This window comes from Protomyctophum bolini, assembly GCF_963924005.1.
Source record: "Protomyctophum bolini genome assembly, chromosome: 18".
In the NCBI taxonomy this organism is placed as follows: Eukaryota; Metazoa; Chordata; class Actinopteri; order Myctophiformes; family Myctophidae; genus Protomyctophum; species Protomyctophum bolini.
This window is the reverse complement of record NC_137879.1, coordinates 17,937,345-17,962,176: the sequence shown is the minus strand read 5'-3', so window position 1 is coordinate 17,962,176 and position 24,832 is coordinate 17,937,345. Positions and strand designations below refer to the sequence as shown.

Genomic DNA, 24,832 nt, shown 5'->3' with positions numbered 1-24,832 from the left:
TTCGTCAGGTATGGGCACAACAACAAAGTAGGCGTGTTATATACACAGCATAGGGGCGAGTTGACAATGAACAAGCCGTTTTTGCAATGAGGGTAATTAAACTGACACACCCACCACATCTACAGAGTAAGGCTGAGTAGAGTACTGTCAAGCCAAGAACTCATAGAATAGAGCTAATAGTGGCACTAAGGCCAACTGTTAACCCATTTAGGCCCGACTTCAACATTTAACAAATATCTTCTAAATCCTCCAGTTTTCTGAAATAAATATTTTCATGATTTTTCAAAAATAGCAGACCTACAAGCTCGTAGTGCTCCACTCGGTGGCGCGCTATGAGCTTGTAGATCTGCTATTTTTCAATAGCTAAATTATAATGATGTTTAAAACACCAAAAGGGCTTCCCGCTTTAAAATGGGTTAAGTTAAAATACTTTAAGGAAGTCGAGGGTAAGGTGGTAGAGAGGTGCAGGAAAATTGATAATTTTCTGCAAAACAAACACAATATTACATTGCAAAAAGGGCAAACAAATCTAGACGCAGACTACAGGATGCAGCTGTATGTATCTTTTTTGTTCAGCACCTGTAGAATGTTGTTTCTGTGGGGTTGCTCTACTGAGACCCAAGAGGGGAGTGGGGGGAGCTCTGGTCTGTCAATGCCTTCCCTTCAACATGGAGAATTATGATGTTATGCTAATTACCATGTTCCAATTCATGAGCATGGCATTTTACATTAAAAACATGCCCTGTAGCCTCCTCAAGATGGAGACATGTAACAATCATGGTGATTGTATTTTGTGTGAATACAACAATGCCGCAGTGTTTTTTTTTAAGGGAGGGGAGATTATTTATTGATTTGAACAAAGAGATCAGCTAACTTTACATACAAGTTAAATGTGATGGAGTTTTCAATAGTGTAATTACATGTAGTTGTGAGCATATCATTTATATGGGTTGACATTCTGTTTATGCACATTAAGTTGATTGTATGAATCATGTTGTGAAAGCCAGCGCACAGGATTAAAAACAAATCACTGTATCGAGAGGGCTGCCCAACATCACGTTATATTATATCATGGCACGAAGCAGACCGTGCAGGTATGTTTTCCGTCATGCTATGAAGCGTACTGTATGTCCCATGACATGATGAAGATATGTACCAATGTCCATTAGCAGCAAAATATATGACGTCATATGCTGGCACGGGACATACGGAAGCAGACCGTGCAGGTATGTTTTCCGTCATGCTATGAAGCGTACTGTATGTCCCATGACATGATGAAGATATGTACCAATGTCCATTAGCAGCAAAATATATGACGTCATATGCTGGCACGGGACATACGGAAGCAGACCGTGCAGGTATGTTTTCCGTGTAGACGTGATGGGTATAATTGGTGTACGATAGTGACGTAATGATATGTTTCAGTGTCAGGTGGATTTTAAAAAGGGACATACGCATCAAACCACCCGAGTAACCACATTATACCACTAATCAACTCAGAAATTACATATACATAGATATAGACATAAACACATATATCTAGACATATGAGCATATGATGTGATGAATATATGTACCAATCCCAGGGTATAATTGGTTATCGATGGTGACGTAACGATGACATGTTTCAGTGTCGGGTGGACTAAAGGTAACGCCCCTATGTATACATGTATGTAATCTGACACCATTCTATAACATTCATAAGTAATCATTACCATACTTCAAAATACAAATTTTTCTCCTCCAAAAGCAAGATACGTAGCAAATAGCTAAACCTAATAATTCAATATTGCAAACGTTCTTTCACAGAGAGGCTGAGCTTTGAAAGTTTGTAGCGGTCTACAGTACTTGCACGCTCTGCTTGCGGCCTACTAGTGTGCCACAAGCAAGTAGGCACTTGACAGAGTGCAGTTCTAGTTGTTTTTAGATTAATCGGCATCGGTTCGATTAATCAATCGGACCGGTTTGATTAATCGGTCTGTCTTTACAGATAAACAAGCCCAAAGTAACAGCTGTGTCGCAGCTGTTGCTGCGACACATTTTAGTTTTCTCTGCTATCCTAAGTACAATAAGGGTTTGTTGTGCGATAACAGCTGAAATTACATGTTTGTGCATTAGTGCTGCTGGGGTTGTGCAATAACAAGAAGTCATGTGTGTTTTGTTTTAGCTTGTACATCGTAGAACACACTATACTCTCGGTTGGATCGAGTAGCGTTTGTAAGGAGAATATTGAACTTCATGAAGAGAGATGTTTTCATGCCTGCGGTTATTGGTGAAATTGAAGGAGAGCGATGTGTGGAACATGCTGGGATCTCCCCTCCCGGGCATGCGTGTAAATATATACCTCGGTGGTCCCGGCGTGGACGGATGCACGCAGTGTGCTTGTTAGAGTGGAAAAACCAATGAGAGAAGAGGAAGTAATGTGTTCTTGAACATTGAGAGAGAGATAATATTGCGCTTTCGTTTGCCCGTCTCTCTTTTCATCCATGGAGAATGACGTCTCTCTTGGATGTGTATATAACCCATTTTGGGCGGGAACCCCGTTTGGTGTTGGCATTACGCTATGCTTTAGCTATTGAAAAATAGCAGATCTACAAGCTCTTAGCGCGCCACGAGCTTGTAGGTCTGCTATTTTAACGACTGACATAGAAACATAGCTTTTTCAGAAAACTGTCATTTTCAAGAATCTGATCTCAGGTCAGAATTGGATAACTTGGCTATGCCTACGGACATCCCCCCCCCCCCCCCATTCCTCCCACCCACACATTGGGTTATTCATGTATAATGCACCCCACCCCTCACCAACTTCCTCTTCTGGATGCTGAATGTGTCCTCGCAGCGGAAGCTTTGATCCTTTCACCCTCCAGATGTTCTACTTCTGTAATCTGTGCGTCGTTGATCAATACAGACCATTACATCCGAGCCATATTACCCTGACCCTACAGCCACTTAGAATTTAATTGTTCTACTTCTAGATAGCATATATAGATGTATTCATCTATGTATCTGTCTGACTGGGCCAATGATGCAGCACTTTGTGCCATGTTATCAACCTGCCTTGTTGCTGCCGCCCACCTGCCAGAACGTCAACATGTAGATACTTATTTAGATTGATCCAACTGTTTTGGAACTACACCTTATGGATTGGACGTGAATTAAAAACATAACTAAAAGAGAACATCACGGGTGGTTAAAACACATAGATTCTCACTTTCTTTTCATTTACTAATGGCTGGGCAAAAGTCTTCAGACTACACTGAGACTACGCTGCAATTCAATGCAAGGTGAGAGAGTCCTCCTTTTGTCTGAGTATGAATTAAGCATTGATGATAATGGGGGGGTTTGCAAGGTCTTGCTTCTCGTTTGTACTGGCTGCCAACGGTCCTTTCACTCCTCGAACACCTTTTGAGAGGAATTAGCCCTAAGGGTGCAATAATTAAACGCTGCACCGGCTGCCACCCTTTGTAAAAATCTTAAAGTGTACACAAGTGAAAACCAAAGGGACCCTTAGTTAAATGAACACTCAGGATTTCACAGTGCGATGATTGTCAATTAGGGTGGGATGTGAGCAGAGGCAGACAGATGTGGGGCAGTAATGACAGGCTGAATGGTGTGTAATTCTCACCCCACAGACGGCACCTCTGAAATGGAACACCTGGACCTTGTAGACAGACAGACAGACATTCAGTCATGCGACGTGGCGTTGAGGCCCAGCCGTGTGTGGCTCAGTCCTTATATCCCCATTTCTCAGGTTTTTTGCTGGAATTGGTTGACTACCCGGGGGATTTGGATCAGCATTTGTGAGGTGGTTATTGCTGTTGCTGGGATTTCCCCAACCCCCCACCACAGACACACACACACACACACACACACACACACACACACACACACACACACACACACACACACACACACACACACACACACACACACACACACACGGACACACACACACACACAGTTTGTACAGAGATGTATACAGTACGTGCACACACGCTCCAGCAACATGTAATGGGAATGGAGAACACAGGCCCCTGCAGACAAATAATAACATTTAATTGAATTTCCCTCAGTGAGACATTTTAATCTTTTATAGGCTTGTGTGAATGTGTTTGTGTTTAGTGTGTTTTTTGGTACTTATTTTTCCCCCCACTTTTTCCTGTTCATGCTTAAGTGTGTGCCTGCGCGCATGCACACGCATGCGTGTACTGTACCTTTACATTTGAATGCAGCGATGCATTCGTTTGCATAAAATAAGGTGATATATTGTAGCGTGTATGTGTTATCGCGACTCAGCAGCTGCGCAAGGGGATGGGTGTGACACCAATTAGTCTTCCCCTGGCTTGTCACAGAGAAGGCCTGGGAAATGTTGACTGCCTACTCAACTCCTATACCAGACACCCCCATGGCCTGACACTGTGTCCATCCCTCCAGAGCAAAGAAAGGGACCCAAACGCGCTTTATTTAACCACATAAACCCCATATGGGTAACCGGATTCCCTCAGGGCTAAATACTAGTGATGCACGATTCATCGGTAGCATAATGGGAATTGGCCATATCGGCCATAAAAATGCCATATCGGTATTTGGAACAGTCTCAAAATAATACAGATTATTTAATCGGTTTTCACTAGCAAAAAATTAATAAAAATCTACATTTAATTTGTGTACTCATGTCATTCAGTAGTCAGTCAGTTGTGATAACAGACACTTGGAAAAGAGTATATGCTGTTTATTGATTGATTGAATACTTAATTAATACTGTAGGCTTTGGGCCAAGCCCTATGGGCCTAAGCTTGTTTCCATTGTGGTCCTCTGTATAATATCGGAATCGGGCAGAATCTGTATCGCAGATATAACCCTGCAAATAATCGGATATTGGTCATAATTTCATAATCGTGCACCCCTACTAAATACTAGTGCATTTTCAGTTTTCTGTTATGGTGGGGAAAGCTTTGGCTGAGAATAGCTGATTGACAAGCTCGAAAACAGCCTTTTGGTTCATAAGGAGCCGGGGCACTGCACGGTAGTTGTGAACGTACCTTTCACGATTGTGAACAGAGCAGCAGCAGCCTGTGTAAACAAGCCCAGAGTACTTTTTGTTTCTTAAATAGCGGGGCACTGACTGTACAGTAACCTAGTTGTGAATGTACCTTCTGTGATTGTGAACAGAGCAGCTCTTCTGACTTCCTCCACGTTATTAGCCCCCCGCCAGAGCGGGTGTGTGCTAGCAGCAGCCACCGCTGGGCTCAAACTTTGATCAACTCAACTGTCATTGAATCTCTGTATGTTTTTATAATTGCATTTTGCTGACGGCACGGGTGGGCGGCCGTGTGCCCCAAATGCCTCTGGGCCCCAACGCTATCAGTAGTCACAGTAGTTAAGCACGTTGGACCTGGGCGTTCTTTCAGAGGTGGTGGGCAACCAAGTCTTTTTTATTTACCTGAGATAAGGGTTCAGGTTAGGGTTAGTAGATAAAGAACCATTCTTTTTTGTTTTTTCAACATTCCCAAAATAGGGAGTTGTAAAAACAAAACAAAAAACAGCAGGATTCCCAGCCATACACTCAGCTACCCTCCTTGTTTCCATGCCTTTCCTCATAGATGGATCACAGTGATTAGGTCCCCATTGCCTTAACATACAGAAACTGAATGACTATACGTGTATACGGTACGTGCACACACTTTCAACCTTTCTTTGTTGGCATTCAATACCTTATTTTTGTATTGATAAAAATACAGTAATAACAATGATAATAAACAGGAAAGCAACACAAAAACACTTTTCTGGCATAGCTATCGGCTGCACAGTAGTACAGTATAGTACATGGCTAATTAGAGGCACAAGTAAGCCCTGCAAGAAAATGTGTTGCTCTTGGTCTCTCTTCATTCTCCTTCAACTCTGATTCTCTCTTTTATCCTCTCCTCCCTCCCTTCCTTGCTATCTCTCTGTCTCTCTCTCACTTTCTCTCTCTGTCTCTCTCTCGCTCTGGCTGTGTATCTGTGAGGGTCCTGCTCTGTTCGTAGCTGAAGACACATTCATCAGCCACGGGGGATTCGATAACAGGCAGTAGATAAGCCTTTAACCCCATTGTGTTAATGATGAGGGGGGTGAATAATGCTCACGCTTTTCTTTCTATCGCTTTCCCTCACGCTTGCTTTTCTTTCCTCCTAGCCTCTCTTTTTCTCTCTCTCTCAATCTTTTTCTCTCCATCTCATTCTTGTTGCTCGCTCCATCCCATTCTGCCCCCCCCCCCCCTCGCCCTCTTACTGTCAGAGGTTGGGGCTGGTGATGAATTATTGCACTAGTGGAACTAGCAGAGCAGCAGTTGTACATGTCATTGTGCTTTTGGCCGAGGACGTGGTACCGCGGCAGAGTCCGTGGGGGACTTACAACAACTGTGCACATCACACCATTTCATACTGTTTAATCGACTGAGGTGCCGGTATATATATATTCTTGCCTTGGTTTCCACTTGATGTCAGGATGAGGCATTAACTCCCAGTGTCCGAAGTGATTGAATGTGTGTGAGTGTGTGACATCCATAAGCTGCATCATTGTACCAGTGTACCACTCCTCAGAGGGTATGCATGCTTCCTGAGTCTTTTTAACATCGCATGACCGTGGTGGAATCGTAGCACCTCCCGTTCCTTCGAGGTTTCAGGGCGGGACTGGACTTTTGTAAAGCGAGGGTTTTGTCATTCTCCTCTTCTTATGAATTATTGATGCCATCAGCAGGCCTGCCTGGCAGACGTCTGTGAGGGCTGTGTGAGAGCCGGTAGATCTTGCAGAAAAGCTTTAGTAATCTAATCCTGCAGTGCTCCGGGTACTTCAGAGCCACAATTAACACAAAAGCTGTATCAATAATGCCTATGCTTAACTGAGTTGTTCAGAGATCTTGTTGATCTGGAGTTGTTCAGAGATCCGGTGCCATGTGGCAGATGAAGGATAACGGTCTTTTCAATGAAAAGGTCCAGTGCATCTTCGATGGTAGGTGACCACTTAAGAGAATGTCGCCTGCCAGTGCCAACCACCATGTTAGGGAGGAGCAACAGGCGTAGGCCAAAACCAGAGAACCATGTCAGGGAAAGTCACAGAAATGTGCTTCAGGCAAGGTGCAACTAAAATAACCCAAGATTTCCAACAGGAGTTGGCCATGGGAACTAGAAAACCCAATACCACTTTGCTTTTTATTTGCCTAAAACGTGCACAATTTAGTAAAGATACATACATTGAAAAGCAGCCTTCTAAACTTCTAAAGATGTTCCTCTGTCCTCTAATGTCCTTTTTCTTCTATTATGGAGGATGTCCTCTCTCTGTAGGAGATGTGATGTACATTGTGACCTGCATACTCAAGACTGCAGAATGCATTATCACATGCAGAAGGCAGATAGATTTGTATATGTGGGCATAAGTGGGACCCAGTCAAAAATCCTAATACGTTAATATGAACAGATGGATGACAAAGTGACAACAAAGCACTACTGAACCTGCTTTGACCCTATTATTGCAATGTAGATTAACTTGGCCAGTTTTCTGTGTGGGTGTGTGTTAGGGTGGCACAATTAACCAAGGTTTTTTCTTTTAATTAATCTGGTCTTCAATAGTCTTCAATTAATTAATAATCTCAGCCTCTTGGCAATATTGAAGCACTCAGTTTAATTCTCTATCCTCGCTGGAGTAAAAGAAAGTGGGGGGGAAAAAGCAATTACATGATTTGGTTATCCCCCAAATCTAAATCCGAATTAATAATCATGACTAATAATCGTAATCACAGTATCGAGAAAAGTATGATTGCTTGTTACTGTGCTGTATTTGTACAACCGCAACGTGCGGTTATGTTGTAGAGGAGGGCAAAGCAATGGAGGGTGCTGCTGCATGGAGACCGACGGGTGAAAGAGATTTATGGGTTATGGGCCGGCGAGTGGTCTACCGTCTCGGACCGGTGTATCATTTTGTATCTCACTCTGTCATGCAAATTATCCACAGCCAGCAACTCATAATTAATTATTTGCCAAGCCTTTACTTTAATTATTTTTTCGCCAAGTCCGTATATATAAACCACTAGAGGATGCTAGCGGACTTTATAAGCCAGGTCTGTATAAATGTGGATCCCAACATGTAAATAATGGTTGAGCCCCACTTTTAACATTGTCCGGTTGCTATGGCAATGCCCCACAGCTATGGGACGGAAAATATAATCACCGTTTAAAAAAGCAGTTGAAAGGGGGATTTTCAAACGTCCATAATTCGGAATCCAGGAGAGCTGTCCTTGGTGGATCTTCTGCCATCCAAATTTCGGATTTAATTTGTGCTTTTGTACTGCGTCGATCCCGCCATGTAAACACTTCTGCCGAAAGGTAAACAGTGTGTGCTTGTGCCAATGATACTAAAGTGTGTGAATGCGTATGGTGGCATTGGGAACTTCATAAGACTGCTAGCCAGCAATAGAATAATTAATGACAAACCAGCCTTCTGAAGCAAGCACGCACGCAAAGTCACACACAGGCACCAATACAAACTAAAACACAAACATTATGAACGAACACAAGCTGTCTGTAATACGTGTACACATGCAATTTTCACTGCTGTGCCACCGACGTGGTGGCTTATTTGCTCAGAGCTTAGTTTGTCATTTCTGTCGAAGAGAGAAATGTGAGAAAAATACAGACATAGTGATGGAGGCGACTCAGGCGAGGTAGACAGAGAGATGCAAACAAAGAGAAACATGACACTCTAATATTGGGGGAGAGAGAGAGGAAAGCAAGAGATGAGAGAATAAAAAATAGAGAAAGACAGAGATACTGTACTGCCTTGAAGAAGAAACGACCTTAAAGGATACTAAATGACCTTAAAGGATAATTTCATGCTAGAAGGCTTTTTCTTACCTTTATTTGTAGTTGTTACGTCCCCACCAAAGAGGTCCAGGTGTTATTTTGTGCAAAAGCACATTTTTTATTATATGTTTTATCTTCATAATGTAAATAGTATCCCAAGCGGCACACTTTACTACTTATAAGCGAATTAGCACAAAAACCCAACCCCCATTGAGGGTTTATCTTAGGGGAAATAGCTAATAATGCAATTTTGCACAAGATGACACCTGGACCTCTTTGGTGGGGACGACTACAAATAAAGGTAAGAAAGCCTTCATGGAATTATCCTTTAACATTGACATCATGGTCACTGATAGGATGGACACTCCACTCACAATTAAGCCTCCAGTCTTTTAGCCAGAAAATGAGGGATGTAAGCAGGAGGGGAAGAGATCAAGGCAGAGAGGGCAGGGCAGATTGAAAGGAAAGAGCAAGGGATGGGAGAAAGGATCGAAGGAAGGAAGGAAGGAAGGAGAGCAGCATGGCTCTACATCAAACACGATGAGACGCTGAGAGACATTTTCTTTATTTTTGTGGTGGCACAGCGTCTCCGAGCACTATTAGCATTTTAATAACGCTGAATGATTACAGTTTCAGAATATTCAAATAGAGCCATCGGTTAATTAAGATGAGCACAGCCCAGGCAAAAGTGGTAAACATGTAAATAAGAAAGTAGGCTACACAGATGTGTTCTCGACGGGATTCCCCCAAGTCCTTGTTGTGCAATTTCCACCTACAACTACCCCCTCCCCCACACACACACACACACACACACACACACACACACACACACACACACACACACACACACACACACATGCACATGCACATGCACATGCACGTGCACGTGCACATACACACACACACACACACACTGCCCTGAATTCAATTTGACTGTGTACATTTTCCTCTGTTGCTTTCAATATGTATTTATTTCTCTTGACTGCTTACTCTGGGTATTTGCTGAATACACGCTTCCCCTCCACTGCCACCACCACTCCACACACACACACACACACACACACACACACACACACACACACACACACACACACTCACACACACTCTCACACACACACACGGTTTGTCAGCGCAGTGAGAGGCTTGGTCCCCAGGTGGGAGTCTTTATCGCAAGGAAAGAGCACAAAGGAGGCAGCGTCACTTTGAATGGCTGACAGGTAAATGGGATTTCCACAAAAGCAGAAAACAAGATGTGAAGTTATTATGTGCAGCGAGGATATTTATTTATTTGTTTGTACATACGTACGTGAGGCCACGTATGGACCAAGGATTGATAGTGTGCAGTGAAGCATGTCGTACGGCGTACGCGTGTGTGTGTGTGTGTGTGTGTGTGTGTGTGTGTGTGTGTGTGTGTGGGACGCAGTGAAGCATGGCGAAAGAATAGGTGCGTGTTTAAGGGAGGGCTCACCAATCCGCTGCTATATTTGATACTGCTATTTCACACTCTCTGAACACACATTGACGAGCCAGATAAGCCACCCCAGCCAACAGCCAAAACAGCCCCTCGGCTCGGTCTCCACAGCAAATGTGTACTTTTATTCTCTGGCTTGAAGCAAATTATGTGAAATCGAGGTGGCGATCGCTCTCTCCATATCTCTCTGATGATGCACATACAAACAGGGAGCTGAGGCGTAATCAAATCTGCATTAGGCTAGCAGGATAATGTTTGTTTTTGTTTGAATCCTGCCGTCACTATTAGGCCAATCTAAAAAAAAAAAACGGGTGACCCAAAATAAATTGCAATAGTAATCGTTCAAGGTTTTTTTTATAATCCGTAGGGTCATCCAAATAACAAAATAAAAAAATAATTATTTTATAAATTGTGGATCATGGTAAATTCAGGGGTTGATTTTATTTCTGCGAAAACATTGCAACTAATTTAAATAATTCGCATTGCACTCAGTGTGCAAGGACGTTTTGCGTGGCGTTTTTTATTTTTGGGATCTGCTAAACGCACAAAAAAACGCAAATACCATAACTCTTTATTGTCATTGTTCAAGTACAACAAACAAACAATTGTTCTTTAAAAGACAAGACATAAAAGATATAAAGATATAAAAGTACACTCCATATAGAAACGGGTTAAAACATGCATTAAAACTATGAACAACGTCTCCATATATAGGCAGTGTGTCCATACATTGCACATCTGTTCAGTCAATTTACTGTGCATACTACATACTTCACAAAATCAAGTGTTCTTGTGTTTGTGTAGTATTTAGTGCAACAATGTTTATAAGGATCTGCTGCTTAGGGGCTGTATTTTGCGTGTCTTAAGTACCAGGTCTTATTCCCTAACTTGAGTAAACTAAAGACCTGGAGGCGTGATCAATGCCATTTGGCTATTCTGAGTGGCCAAAGAGCATTGACCACGCCTCCAGGTCTTTAGTTTACTCAAGTTAGGGAATAAGACCTGGTACTTAAGACACGCAAAATACAGCCCTATAAGTCACTAATTGTAATAACTTCTGCATTCAACAAATTATACCACAACCTTTTCATTTCATACATAATTCTGCATTGCTTACTACAACTGTACAATATATGTACATGATCAATATAGATTACACTCAAAGGTAATGGGGACAGTTGGGAGGCTGCCCAGCAGTGTCAGGGAGATATTGGGGGGGGGCGGGGCCTTCATGTGAGAAAGGGCAAAGTGCCCCGAAGGGCGCACTTTATTCTATTTTCATTTCAATGCACAGGATGTGATGTAATCGGGACCCTGGCACTAGGTTGACTGCCCATGCAAAAGCCTTTGTCCAACACATCCCTACGTAATACAGCTGTTTTCTCATTCTGTCTGTCAACCTGTCACCTCATGCCTCCATTAGGCTTTTCCCCCTCGCTAGTGAGCCTGCCATGCCGCTGACTAATAGCTTTAATGACAATGTGAGTAGGACCTCTAATCAGCCACACAATCTCCCCCATTACTGCTCCCCGCAAGTCCCTTGATCGTCGCCAATCACTTCCTCCTGCATCTCCTTTTGTTCGCTAAATGATGCTGCCAGGTTGTATTTATACCCTCCTATAGCTTGGCTGTTGTTATGTCGACTTTAGTGGGGTCTTTGCGGAATTTCAACTACTTCTCGATTTTTGTGGGATCTTTGCCTGGGAATAGAATGCTCTTTGCTTGTATGTTCCAGTTTCTGTTTGGCTGTCTTGCTTTTGTATTGTATTATTTTCACAAAGGCATTTTTTTATGTTCATTATTTATTTATTCTTTTCGTTCAAAATAAAATAAGTGTTAAATATAGATCTATATTATAATACCAATAATTGCTATAGAGTGTTTGCTAAGTAAAATAGGTCTCCCCATCTCTCCACCTAAACTACTGTATATATACTACCGGTATACTGTATAGTGTATACATATACATATATTTATTTTCCCCTGTCCATAATGTACTTTGTGTATTTTGCCAGTTCCCACTTGTAAAAGAGACTCCTGGGCTTGGGCCTGGGCTATACTTATATGGATCTTTTGCGAAACGGATATTTTCGTCCTCAGTTTAAAAAAATACGACAGAGATATCTGATATCTGTCCACACACGCAGAAACACATTGAACACAGGAGAAATTCACAGCTGTAGCAGGTTTCAATTGTAAGCGTTTTTATATTTGATTTTATATTTACACAGGTGCCAAATACATACTGTAGGCCTATCATATTTTTGAGTGGTGCAACCACTCCAAGGAACAGCAATGTCCATGTTCACCTATGCACCTACCTATGCACCTATGTGTTGTTCACCCACCAGTATATGACTATGAGTACCAGTAGGGGCGCTGTTGTGCCACAAACAGAGAGAGGGATAGTGCTGCACTGTTGCCTGCTAATGAGTGAGAGAGAGAGAGAGAGAGAGAGAGGTGCTGTCTGTCAGCATGTCACACTATGTGCGTAAATCTCCAAATCCAGACTCTTTACTCTATAATTAAAAAATGATAGACACTTTACCATTGCTCTGGCAAGTCCTGCACAGAAAATAATAGCAGAGTCAGACCTATAGAAGTGTCTCGTCCGCAAACAGTTGTGAGCTTGTGGAGTGGCTATTTTCGAGGTGTATAATAAATGTCACGTTATAATGTAGGCTGCTTGGAGTCCTGGGGGTACTCCTGGTGAGAGCAGGAGTGGACCTGGTGAGACGTAGGGGTGGCCCGTACAGGAGTCAACCCACAGAGCCTAGTCCCTCCACATGCCAGAATTGTACCTCCCAGTCCCGGTAGAGTAGTTCTGGAGTGGATCCAAAGGATTGTGTGGCCCTGGTCTTTCCCTAGTGGGTCTGATCGAGGGTAGCTATACTGGGACGTAATTCGGGACTGATCAGCCCGGCTGGGTCACCCGAGTGAGAGGTATGATGTTCGCGAGACTCAAAACCCAGATGACCTTGGGATACATCACTGAGGATATGTCCCAGGTGCATCCAAGCGATGTATTTTCGGCCAATAATTAGTTTTTGGCTTTTCTGCCTTTATTGATAGTATCAAATGAAGATAGACAGGAAAGTGGGAGAGAGAGTAGGGGAGAGACATGCAGCAAAGGTCGTCATGAATGGGACGTGAACACGCAACGCGCTGTCAGGCCACAGCCTATAATGTGGCATGCGCCTGGACCACTTGGACAGCAGGCGCCCCGGGTGCGTCCTTTATTACCTAAACAGGAGAGCGATGTGCCATATGTGCGCACGGCGCGCTTTGAGACTGGACATGACCCACTGTATATTTTCTCACAAACCACACTATTTGATGCGATTGCATTCACACCTCTCTCTCTCTCTGCACCCTCTCTCTCTCTCCCCGTCCATGACCATGGAACGGAGAGCAAAATACGGCACGAGAATAGTTTCACATGGCTATGCAGTGCACACACCATGCATAGACTTGTTTGTTGGTGTACAATGCTCAATGGCATTTGGCCTTGGTCCGCAATGAACCTATTGTTCAAGCTTCGCACCATACTGTCCGCACTTATTATTGGATGCTCTGCTGCATCCAATAATACACATAATTATATGTGTAGTGTAGCCCAGGGCCAGGCCTCAGTCTCAATGTGTTTTTAGTTACTGGTTAAGAATGGTTAAAAACAAATACATTTTCAGGTCGGGATGCCACCTTTTTGCAATCAGGATAGAGAACTCATACAGGATCACAAATAAATGAAAAGAGTAAGACCATTTTTAAACTGGAACACTATAAAATTGAAGCTTATAAATGAGTAGGCCTACTCTCTCCTGATTTCCTGTTTAGAGCTGGGGAGACCCCTGTTGATGAACAAACACTATATATGATTTTTTATTTCAGAATATAGAGCTTTAACCTTTTTTTATAAGTCTATAGTAAATGTAATGTATATTTAAAGGTAGGGTAAGTGATATTTTTGAGTGGTGCAACCCACTCCCTTACGGAGCTGTGTGTGTGTGTGGGTGGCTGGCTGGGTGGGTGCGTCTGAGCACGAAAACAGCATGGTTGTTTTTCACCACCTGTGCGCAACCTAACACAAACACACACGCACATAATAACTATATATATGGTGATTTCGGGTGTGCCAGTACAGTACAGTGACAGTACAGTACTGTACAGGGTACAGTAGAGGGACCCCCACACGGTAACTCTGTCATTTCTCAACCGTTTCGGACGCGGGGCGGCTCGCTGGAATTCGGGCCGGCACCCTGGGTGCGTTCTTGTGGGTCTGGAACTCCCCCCCTCCTCCCCCCCCAACCACTCCAAGGAACAGCAATGTCCGTGTTCACCTATGTGTCCGCCTATGTGTTGGTTAATGAGCACCAGTATATGACTATAAGTATCAGTAGGGGCACTGTTGTGCCAGAAACAGAGAGAGGGATAGTGCTGCACTGTTGCCTGATAATGAGAGAGAGAGAAAGTGAGAGAGGTGTGTGGGGGGGGGGGTGGGGTGGGGGGGGGAGTTGCACCACTCAGTTCACACGGTAGTCACATGGTATAGTGAACTACCACATAGGTACTGTAGGTTAACGTCAGATAGGTGAACACAGACATTGCTGTTCCTTGGAGTGGTTGCACCACTCAAAAAGGAAAGAACTGGAAATAGGATCTACATTATGATGCATCACATATCCCTCCAGTTTGAGAGGAAGCCTTGCCTGACTTCCTTTATGTCACAATATTGTACTAGCACAATTTAATCAGATATTTTCTTTTATTTTTACATCTTTAAGTGATTTGTTTTTCACCTCTGCTATTCTCTTTATTTTGCTGTCGTCCCTTTTGTCGTCATATTGTTTATATACCGGTATTCTTTTCATGCACACAATTTTGGTGAGATTGAAATTCTCTTTTTTGCTCTAGAGAAGACCCTTGTGAATTTCGTTGACGTTTTCTTTCTTTCCCCTTTCTTTTTTTTTCAACGAAAGAGCCCATTTTGAGTGGTACGATCTCTAGACAATGCATAACGATGTCGCTTTTCAACAGACATGCTCAGATGAATTATGGATTGCGCTACATTGTATGTTGTTGTCACCGATCCACTGTCAGATTGTGTCTCTTAAATGGCTTCGCTAAAAGCCCAGTAAAGTGACCCCGAGAGACCTTTGCATGCAATTTTTGGTTACAGGGTGCTTACCAGTGGCAGTGAGGAAACATGCTGTAATACTGTAAGAGTGACAACGAAACGGTTTTACTGTTCCACAACTGCCTCAAGGGGTTGCCTCGGAGAAACACTGTACATGCTTAAGGTCTCTAGTCTACACTGTACAGTGGAAGCAGCACAGGATGTTAAAAAATAGGGTCAGAGACGATAAGTAATTAAGTTAAGTTCTGTACTGTACTGTAGCCTACAGTGGAAGCAGCGCAGGCCAGGGTGTTAAAAAATAGGGCCAGAGACGATGTTGGTAATTAAGTTAAAGATCTGCATAGCCAGCCTTCCATGAGATGGCTACAGTAGCTGTTGGTTTCCAACTAGATTGTCTCCTCAGCTCACCACGATCCATTCCCTGAGCAGTGTTTGAGACCTTGAGACTGGAGGGTGCCAGGGTGACTTAACATCAGCTAATGAGATCCCTATACACCAACTAGACTTTAGGCACGTTAGCCCGGCTCACTTCCCTTAGGCTACCTTATGCCCTTGATATATTCAGCATACAGTAGGTGGGAGTGGGTCGAGAACTGAAGCAGATCCAGCCCTTAAAGTAATTACATCACAAGAATACAGGTGTAAAGGTGTGGGTGGAATTCTTTTTTTGTACTAGCTTCCCAGGAATTGCAGTTACTTATGTAATACAACCTCAAAACTGTATCAAATATAAACATGTGTACACAAACAGGCAGTGAAGTGTTAGTGCCTGTGTAATGGGAGCTTATATATGACTGACATGCCATATTCAGCAGCTCGATGGCCATATAAACGATCCTGTAGTTTATTTGTTTGTTTGTTAAGGCATTTGATGTTGTGATATCCCTTGGCTTATAGCAGCGTGGACAGATTTTGGCTGGGGGTAAGCACACCTAATTGGCATTCACGTCCTGGAGGAAGGGAATGCCACCTCGGATGATGTTTTGGGCCGTGCACACCGGAGATGTGATTTCTGAGGGCAGCATTTCATTTCATTTCATTGGTCAATGGTTCTCCCATGCTCCTGTCCACCAACATGACATTCAAATCACTACCGAAACCCGATTCTGCCGGCTGCCTCAGTGGCGTGCTATGCTCAGTGTTAGACTTCCAGTCACAATAACATGGGATCGAATCCCACTCTCTTTTATCAGGCATCATTTTGCAACTTTAGGCATAATTTTGTCACATTAGGTATAGTTTTCGTGGGGACTGCCCATAAGTCGGTCATCCTGTTAGTCCGACCTACTTGGCTGGTTAACACGGAGCCCGCCAGAAGCGTAGAAAGCATATAATTACTTTTGTCTGGCAGCCCGCCAGAACCGTAGCCTACGTTTTCTAGGCTTTATATTCTTTAATCCATGCCTAGCCAAACGACTCAACACTAGGCATCACACCGTCTCAGTTCTAGAGAAATGTGTACGATCTCATGTGGCCTTTCTTTTGCATTATAAAAATGGGAGTCCTTGAAATTCAAATAGTTGAGAACAGTGTTAATTTCGTTGACTAAAACAATAACAAAAACTAAATAAAAAACAAAGCTATGATGACTAAAACGGAAACTAAATATATTGTCAATTTCATCAACAAATAAAAACTAGACAAAAATGTTAGGGAGGGACTAGTGGAGAAGAGATCCAGTTTGTTTCTTGCACTCTCTGAAAATAGATCTACAAGCTCACAACATTACAGCCACTAAAACTAGACGAAAACTAGAAATGCAATCTGTCGAGGTGCCAACTTGCCGCAAGTTGGCGCCTTGCACACAAGTAGGCCATACATGGCCTACTTGTGTGCAAGCAGAGTGCAAGTAATGTGCTGCTACTAACTAATGTCTATTACTATTAAACTACTTTCCTAAATCCTTTAGACCCGTTATTGACCTTATACCAACCTTGAAATGTACCTTAGTTACGTCACCATCAACGGCCAATAAGGGACCACCATTCTTACCCGCCGACATACATGCATGCATACATACATACCCAGCCGATCACGTCATCAAGAATGGTGGTCCCTTATTGGCCGGTGGACAACACCAACATTCAAACATACATTTTGACCGGTAGACAACACCAACATACAAACATACTTTCATATTCACACTGGAGAGTAATCTTATAGCTGTAAACAATGTCACAGGAGTTTCAGGCATTTATGTAGCCTACAGAGACACCATAAAACATATTCACACTGGAGAAAAACCTTACCACTGTAATCAATATAACAGGAGTTTCCATGGTTTATGGCCTTTCAAGTACTCTGTTTTTGTTATGTTTTGAAATAAATTATGTTACTTACATGGGGGGGGGGGGGGGGCATGGTCATGCATAATTGAGAAATAAATAATAAAATCACAGTGTTAAATGAGGGGCGCTCTTATCATAGCACATCATCATCTCATGAATTTGCGTCCTCACCTTCGTCTTCAATGTTTGTGTTACGCAATATAGCACCTTTATCCAAGGCGCTTTACAGAGATTGTGCATTACATTCACCCATTTCACACACACATTCACACACCAATGCCGGAAAAAACCATGCAAGGCACCAACCTGCACATTGGGAGCAATTAGGGGTTCAGTGTCTTGCTCACAGACATTTCGACACTAACTCTGGGGGAGCCCGGGTTCGAATTGGGAACCTTGCGGTTCCCATCCGGTGGCTCAGGGTCTGCCGCCCCAGTGGCTTGTGTGTTTACTGTTTACACGAACACTCAAAATTGTCCATTCATTGTCAATGGCATTTAATGTTTGTGTTAGGACAACGTTTTTGTTTACACACTGACACAAACACACACACACACACACACACACACACACACACACACACACACACGCACACTAAAAGCTGTACATAGGAGGGGATATTGCCCATCAAAAAGTAAATGTCCTAATCGTGCTTTAGTGGTGTCACACCATCATCTTCATCGTCCTCCTTGAGACATGAATGCATTGTGTTATTGTATGAAATTAAATTACTTACGAGTTGTATTTATATCGGCCATATGACGTCTCATGTATACATTTAGTGCTCTAAACAAACATTAAAAGTCCATAGACTTGGCTGCTACATGGTGTAATTTCGGAAAGCCATGCATTGGAGGGGCTAGCGGCCCTCAAAAAGTGTAATTGCACAGTTCTTGGTGGGGTTTCGCTGCTGAGAGGTAAAAGAAAATCCATCCAAGTACTTTGAGCTTCATTTCAGCTGGTTCACGCAGTCCTTCAGTTCTCATGATAATTACAGACCTAAATTCCCTTCTCTCACACACACCACATACATTGGGGTTACGAAGAAGTCACAGGCAGCGTTCGCATGAAGACTACTGTAACCGATTTTTCACCCCCTTCCATGTCACAGAGTGAGTCATTTAGTGCTCATCAAATGATAGTTTTTTCCCTCTTCCCTTTTGCTTCTGTTGTACTGTATATTAGTTTGTGTTTTCATCTGCTGGACTCAACTGAGGAACCGCAGAACTTAACATAATGTAAATTAGAGCATATATATAGTAAAGCTGACGTTATTAAAACCAAAAGATACAAAACAATGTGGAAGCCCCCCTTGGCTAGCTTGCGCAGTTCCCAGGTCATGAGATCATTGCATTCTGAGAATATTCACAAAATACACACACACACGAACTACCTACCCGTGAAGCCCACTCTATTTGTACGAGTCAGCTTTGTGTAAAAAATGGTGGAAGTGCTCCAAATTATATCGCTTCAGGCCCACCCGCAACGCACAGTAGGGTGGTCTTCATGCCGTGTTGCCCTTACTCACACAGTATAACCACAGCCCACAGGGTTTGACTGCAAATTAATTAATCCTGAGCATACAGTACTCTAGGTGCACATACAGTTCCCAGATCACCCATTTGCATCTGTATTTGATTCATTATTCAACAGTCCAGGGTGTGCCACCGCTGTCCTCATGTCTTTCTGACTATTCATATAAATGTGGGTCATATTTGTATGGTGCAGCGCAATTCTGCGAGTCATATTTGACGATTCAGTGCAATTGTACGATGCTGACATTGTGGCAGTAATAGTAATGAATAGTACATAACTTCTAGGAGAGAGTGGAAACAGGGGAGGGGTGCTGTGTTCCTTGCCTTTATTGTGCAGATATCTGGGAAGACCGATGCACAGGCTACCTTTGAATGAATAATTTGTTTAATTCGGACACTTTTAAAATACATCGAATAAACAATACACTTAAGATAAGAAATATGAAAACAAATGCATGTTGTACTCGGTGTTCGAAAGTTAAAAACCTATCCTATCCCTTATTGCTCAACAATAAAATATCATGTAATGAAAATACTATGAAGACAAGAAGAAACTATGAGTAATTTAGTGATCATTTAGTTGATCCATACATGGTCTAGGGCTGGGCAATATGAGACTCGATAGCATCTGTTTATGGATATCATAATATTAAGTATTAAGTGTTTAACCACTTAAACCCTATTTTATACATTACAAAATCTACAAGCTCACAATGCAAATTAAATTTGTGTAAATAGGTGGGGGGGGGAAAGATCGTTACAACCTGATTAATATCATCGTTTTAAATAAATAAAACACTGTGCAGCTGAGCTGTGTGCGGACGTCTCTGTCTTCTACACTGTATCAACCTATTGTCCAGCACCAGCGAGGGATTGGATGTGCACAACCCACTTGTTTTAAACTATCTGGGAAACAGACATCATTAAAAGTTGAAGTGAAATCACTTACTCTACCTTTAAAGCTGTCTTTAAAAAATGGCAGCCAAACCACCTCCACGTCCAGTGAGTTTAAATAGCTGCAACGGAGAAGACTGAGATCACCAAGAGACGTGAGATCATCAGTCCATTGTCTCAGTCACAAATAAAGCCACTGCTGCCTCTTAATTGTTTCCTCTCTCTTTACTTTTAGTATGGACTCTTCTTCTCTACTTTTCTCCCCCTCCATGGGTCTGTCTGTGTAATGTGACATTCTCATTAAGCATTGAGATAGAGCTAATACGAAGGCATTGCTATTCTGCGTGGAGCCGACCACTGACTTTAAGGGTCGCTTTGCATAACGCTGCGTTGTTGTAACATATGCATCTGCAGACAGAATGACAGGTACATCAGGCCTAATGGAACACGGTGCTGCACTTAGTCTTTAAACTAGGAGCAGTGCGGGCGGTGGAGAGGATAGGGGGCAGTGCTGAACTTAAAAATCACACCCGTGTGAAGTGAAGATAAGCGCTGTTATCTTCCAACATCGCTGCCAATGTGTATATATACATATTTTATGAACGTAATTATCAGACGAAACAAACATGGACAAAACAAACATTATACCTGTGTATATAGGATATCAAAAAGTGCTCCCACGATATCCAGGTATGCAGGCCTCAATGAGAGTACTGCATTTATGTGCTGTCTTCATCTTCCCTGATGAAGGCTTAACTGCCGAAACGTTGGGTTAATTTGTCTTACGTGCTACGTGCTAATAAAATATTGGCGCTCTGGCTATTGGCGTGTGCGGCCACCTTCTTGTTTTATCAAGACTTCTTCTGCAGTTCTCCCGTGTCCCGGCACCGCTACAAGGACTGGTGTGCGTTAGCATCTTTGTACACTGCTTGAACACTTTGTTTTCCATTCATTTCTCAATTATTCTCAATTTATCCTGATATATCTTTTATCAGGATTATTATTCTTCTGATATTGATTACCATTTTATTCTCCTTGTCTCTCCACCTCTAGTCAATTTACGCTGACATCCTGTCTTTGTTGAAAAGAACACTTTCAACTCATTGAACTATGCAGTGGAAATGACTGATGGAGAGTCTCTTCTATGACTTGTATTTGGCCAGGCTAGACCACTCTGTCACGAATGTATTTCACATGCTTCATACAGTATGTATGCCTTGCTTATTCCATCGTTCAATTCCATCTGCGACTTTCACTGCATCATTGGATCATCAAGACATCTCTCAGTGATCATGTAGACTAGAGTTATTATTATCTATGTCTGTGACCAGACACACGGTTGCTACAGACACATGCCCTCTTATGTTTGAAATATTGGTAGTGGTACATTACCATAAATACTCAAAAAGAGTAACGCAAACTAATCCACCTAATAAGTGGTGCTTTACTTAATCTGTCCCTTTCTCTCTCTTAATTAACCCATTAAAACAGGAAGGCATCTGTAATTTTAGATTTTACGGTTTCCAAAATAGCAGATACACAAGCTCACACTGCAAGCTTGTATATCTGCTATTTTTGAAGAATCTTGAAAGTGATCGGAAATAATGTTGGTTTTTCTTCTTCTGGGGGGTCCCTGGCACAAAACATTTTCAGATGGGGGTACTTGGCACGAAAACGTTTGAGACTACTGATTTAGAAGACGTGTATAATCAAATCTAAATGGGTTTAACTCTCTCTCTCTCTCGCAGGCGTCAAGGCGGTCTTCTCCGGCCACTACCACCGCAATGCGGGGGGCCTCCACGACGGGCTGGACATGGTGGTGAGCTCAGCCATCGGCTGCCAACTGGGCGAGGACACGCACGGGCTGAGGGTGGTGGTGGTGACCGCAGAGGCCGTGGTCCACCGCTACTACAGCCTGGAGCAGCTGAGCGCCGGCGGTATGGACGCTGACCTCCACAAGCTGCTTCAGCAGGCCTGAGTAGGCACTGTCAACAGCACCGGGAGGAGGAGCCGGAGTGCTGGAGGAGCCATTTGGTGACCTGTTTGTCCTGTTGTGGTAACTAGGGCTACGTTTACCGTTTAGATTTTTCCCCTATTTATTAGGATGAGGATGGGGAGAAATGAGGGATAATTTAAGCAGCTGTTTCCTTTTCAGCATGGCACAATCAGACACTAGCGGATTTGAGGAATGTATATTTGAGCAGTGATTAAATCAGTTGTCAACTTGATCCCACACGGGGGGTCAAAACCTTGATGGCGGCAAACTGTGAATTGAGTTGAAGATTTACAATCGATTTTGGCACTAGCAAATGTTTTCGCAATAATTACCTATTTTCCTTGATTACCCAACAGCTGGTATCTCTCTAGTTCGGTCTGAACAAAGGCGACAGAGTGAGCTGTCATCAGAGGCCGTTTACAGAATGTGTAGAGTAGGGTGGTTAGGAGTGATTTGTGAGGGAACGTGCTGCCATATTGGACCAGTGACAACACAAGATTGGAAGAAATGGTCTGTGATTGTTCGTCAGGGCTATTCAGCTATTTTCATTCCGGGCAGATTTGAAAAGTGTTATTCACGTGGGATCAGGGATTCTTCGCATACAATAGTTTTTTGTTAGATCTGTATGTAAATTGGTATGCAAACTGTTGTTTAATACGGTGAGGTATTTAAACGATTAAAAAGACCAGGCAGTGAAATTACACTGACTCCCAATGGTGGTCATATCACTCCTCCACTCCACCATGTTCTTTGTTGGAACAGCATTACAGATTTACCACGAATAAACTAAATAACCAGTTGAGTGCTAAAAAACATAAATACACTACCTCTTCGCAAGGATGACTCACTGTTGAAAATAAAAACAGGAGGTCGGGACCTGTATCTATTTACCTGTATGTAGGACACTTACTCATAACCATTAGGGTATTACCTGTTGTAATATTCTAAGTACTGGACCCTCGTCTGGTTCTGACAGACCGGTCTTTTGTGTGTAGGCTGGGTGGGGTGTGACGACCCGGTTGAATCATTCTTTGGTCTGGCGGCGGACAGACGGACGGGCCCGGGAGAACAATAACATGACACCAGACAGTATCACGCTAAGACGTTCACAAGATTTATTACATACATACAGAACATATATAGCTTTGGATCCTCATGTCCTAATGTCACTAACTAGACATAACAATCTAGCTGCCTGCAGCACGCTGACCTTGCTGTCTAAATGTCTCCATGTTCTGGGCCTCTATTGAATGTCTGATTCAGGAACAGGAATGTTGTTTATTGAACCTCCCGCGATGTCTTTAGTGTACCACGTAGAGCAGGGGTGCCCACACTTTTTTGACTTGAGGTCTACTTTTAAAATTGCCAGCTCAAGGTGATCTACCAACCAAAATAATATTATCCCATTGCTTAAAATACTCAAAATAAATAACATTAAGGCATTAGGACTATTTCAATCAATCAATTCTATTTATTTACCACCTTTATTTTGTTAAAGTTACTCTTTGTAATAACGTCAATCAATTTCAATTTGTAATAACATATTGCTCATAAAATGTTACAAATATTAAAAGTATCACACATAAAAAGCATACACAATCACATACGAACGATATTCGGACTTAATTATCTTCATGTGGGAAAACGCTGATTCACATAAATATGTGGAGCCAAATAACGCTGTGAGCGAGGCTGCACAAGTCCTGATGTTTGGATACTTTTCCTTCACGAGTAAGTTCCAAAACTCTGCATCGCGGGCGCGCAACTTTAACTGTATGTCAGCCTGCAGTGCCATGATCTCATTCTCCAACGCAGAAGAGTTCATGTTAAAAAGTGTTGCTATTTTCGAGGCAATGGAATCAACATCAGCTTCTGAATGGGAAGCACATGAATGTAGCGATGGGCTCGAGTAAGGCAAACGCAGTTGGACTTGGAATGTGACATCGTGAAAAAATAATCTTCTTCCCACTGCATGGAAGTGATATGTTTTAGGCTTCTTTGCTGCGCGCGTCTTGCTATATGAACAATGATGGATAGATATCCTTTTAATTTGTTTGTTTAACAACAGAACAGACCCGATGTTCCCCACAATTGAAAACAAGGCACTGCATTGTGGGGGGTTTTAAAGCCGCCGCCACCGCACCGCCGCCTGCCCGAGGCAACGCGAGGATTGTTTTATTTTTATTTTTTCATGTCAGGGCCAACCGGTCTACTTGCGCAGCGCTTGCGATCGACTGGTCGACCGCGATCGACATAATGGGCACCCCTGACGTAGAGGATGTTTTCCTGAATCACCTTTAATGACACTATAGCCAGTTTGTTTTGTGCCAACTGGTGTAATATTTGAACCATACTATGCAAGCTCACCTACTGAACATGTGTATTGTCATGTGTACCTTACTTGACCAATATTCAATATAAGTAGATACCTGACTATATGCCCTTATACCTGGTGCGTACCCATGTATATCCTGGCTATTGATGTAGCCGAAACCCCTAGTATTTTGTGGTCATGCCCTAGAATCTTAGGAAGTTAGTGTTTGTGTTTGTGTTCATGCGCTAGAACCCTGTGACAACTTTATGTTATGCTCTAAACCCCTAGGATGAGTTTGTGTTTGTGCCCTGGGAAGAGTTTTCTTTTCATATCCAAGAAAAGAACCAAAGGAAATGTTTG

At 42.8% G+C, this 24,832-nt stretch overlaps 1 protein-coding gene across 2 annotated transcripts in view; it reads left to right on the top strand.

Moving 5' to 3' along the window:
* cpped1 (calcineurin-like phosphoesterase domain containing 1) overlaps positions 1 to 22,810 on the top strand; it is a 59,320-nt gene extending 36,510 nt beyond the window's left edge. For both annotated transcript variants that reach the window (XM_080788726.1, XM_080788725.1), the window contains exon 6: positions 21,911 to 22,810. In XM_080788726.1, coding sequence (XP_080644852.1) covers positions 21,911 to 22,140 — 230 coding nt within the window. In that variant the 3' untranslated portion in view covers positions 22,141 to 22,810. The remainder of the gene's footprint in view (positions 1 to 21,910) is intronic.
* Positions 22,811 to 24,832: the final 2,022 nt, after the last annotated feature.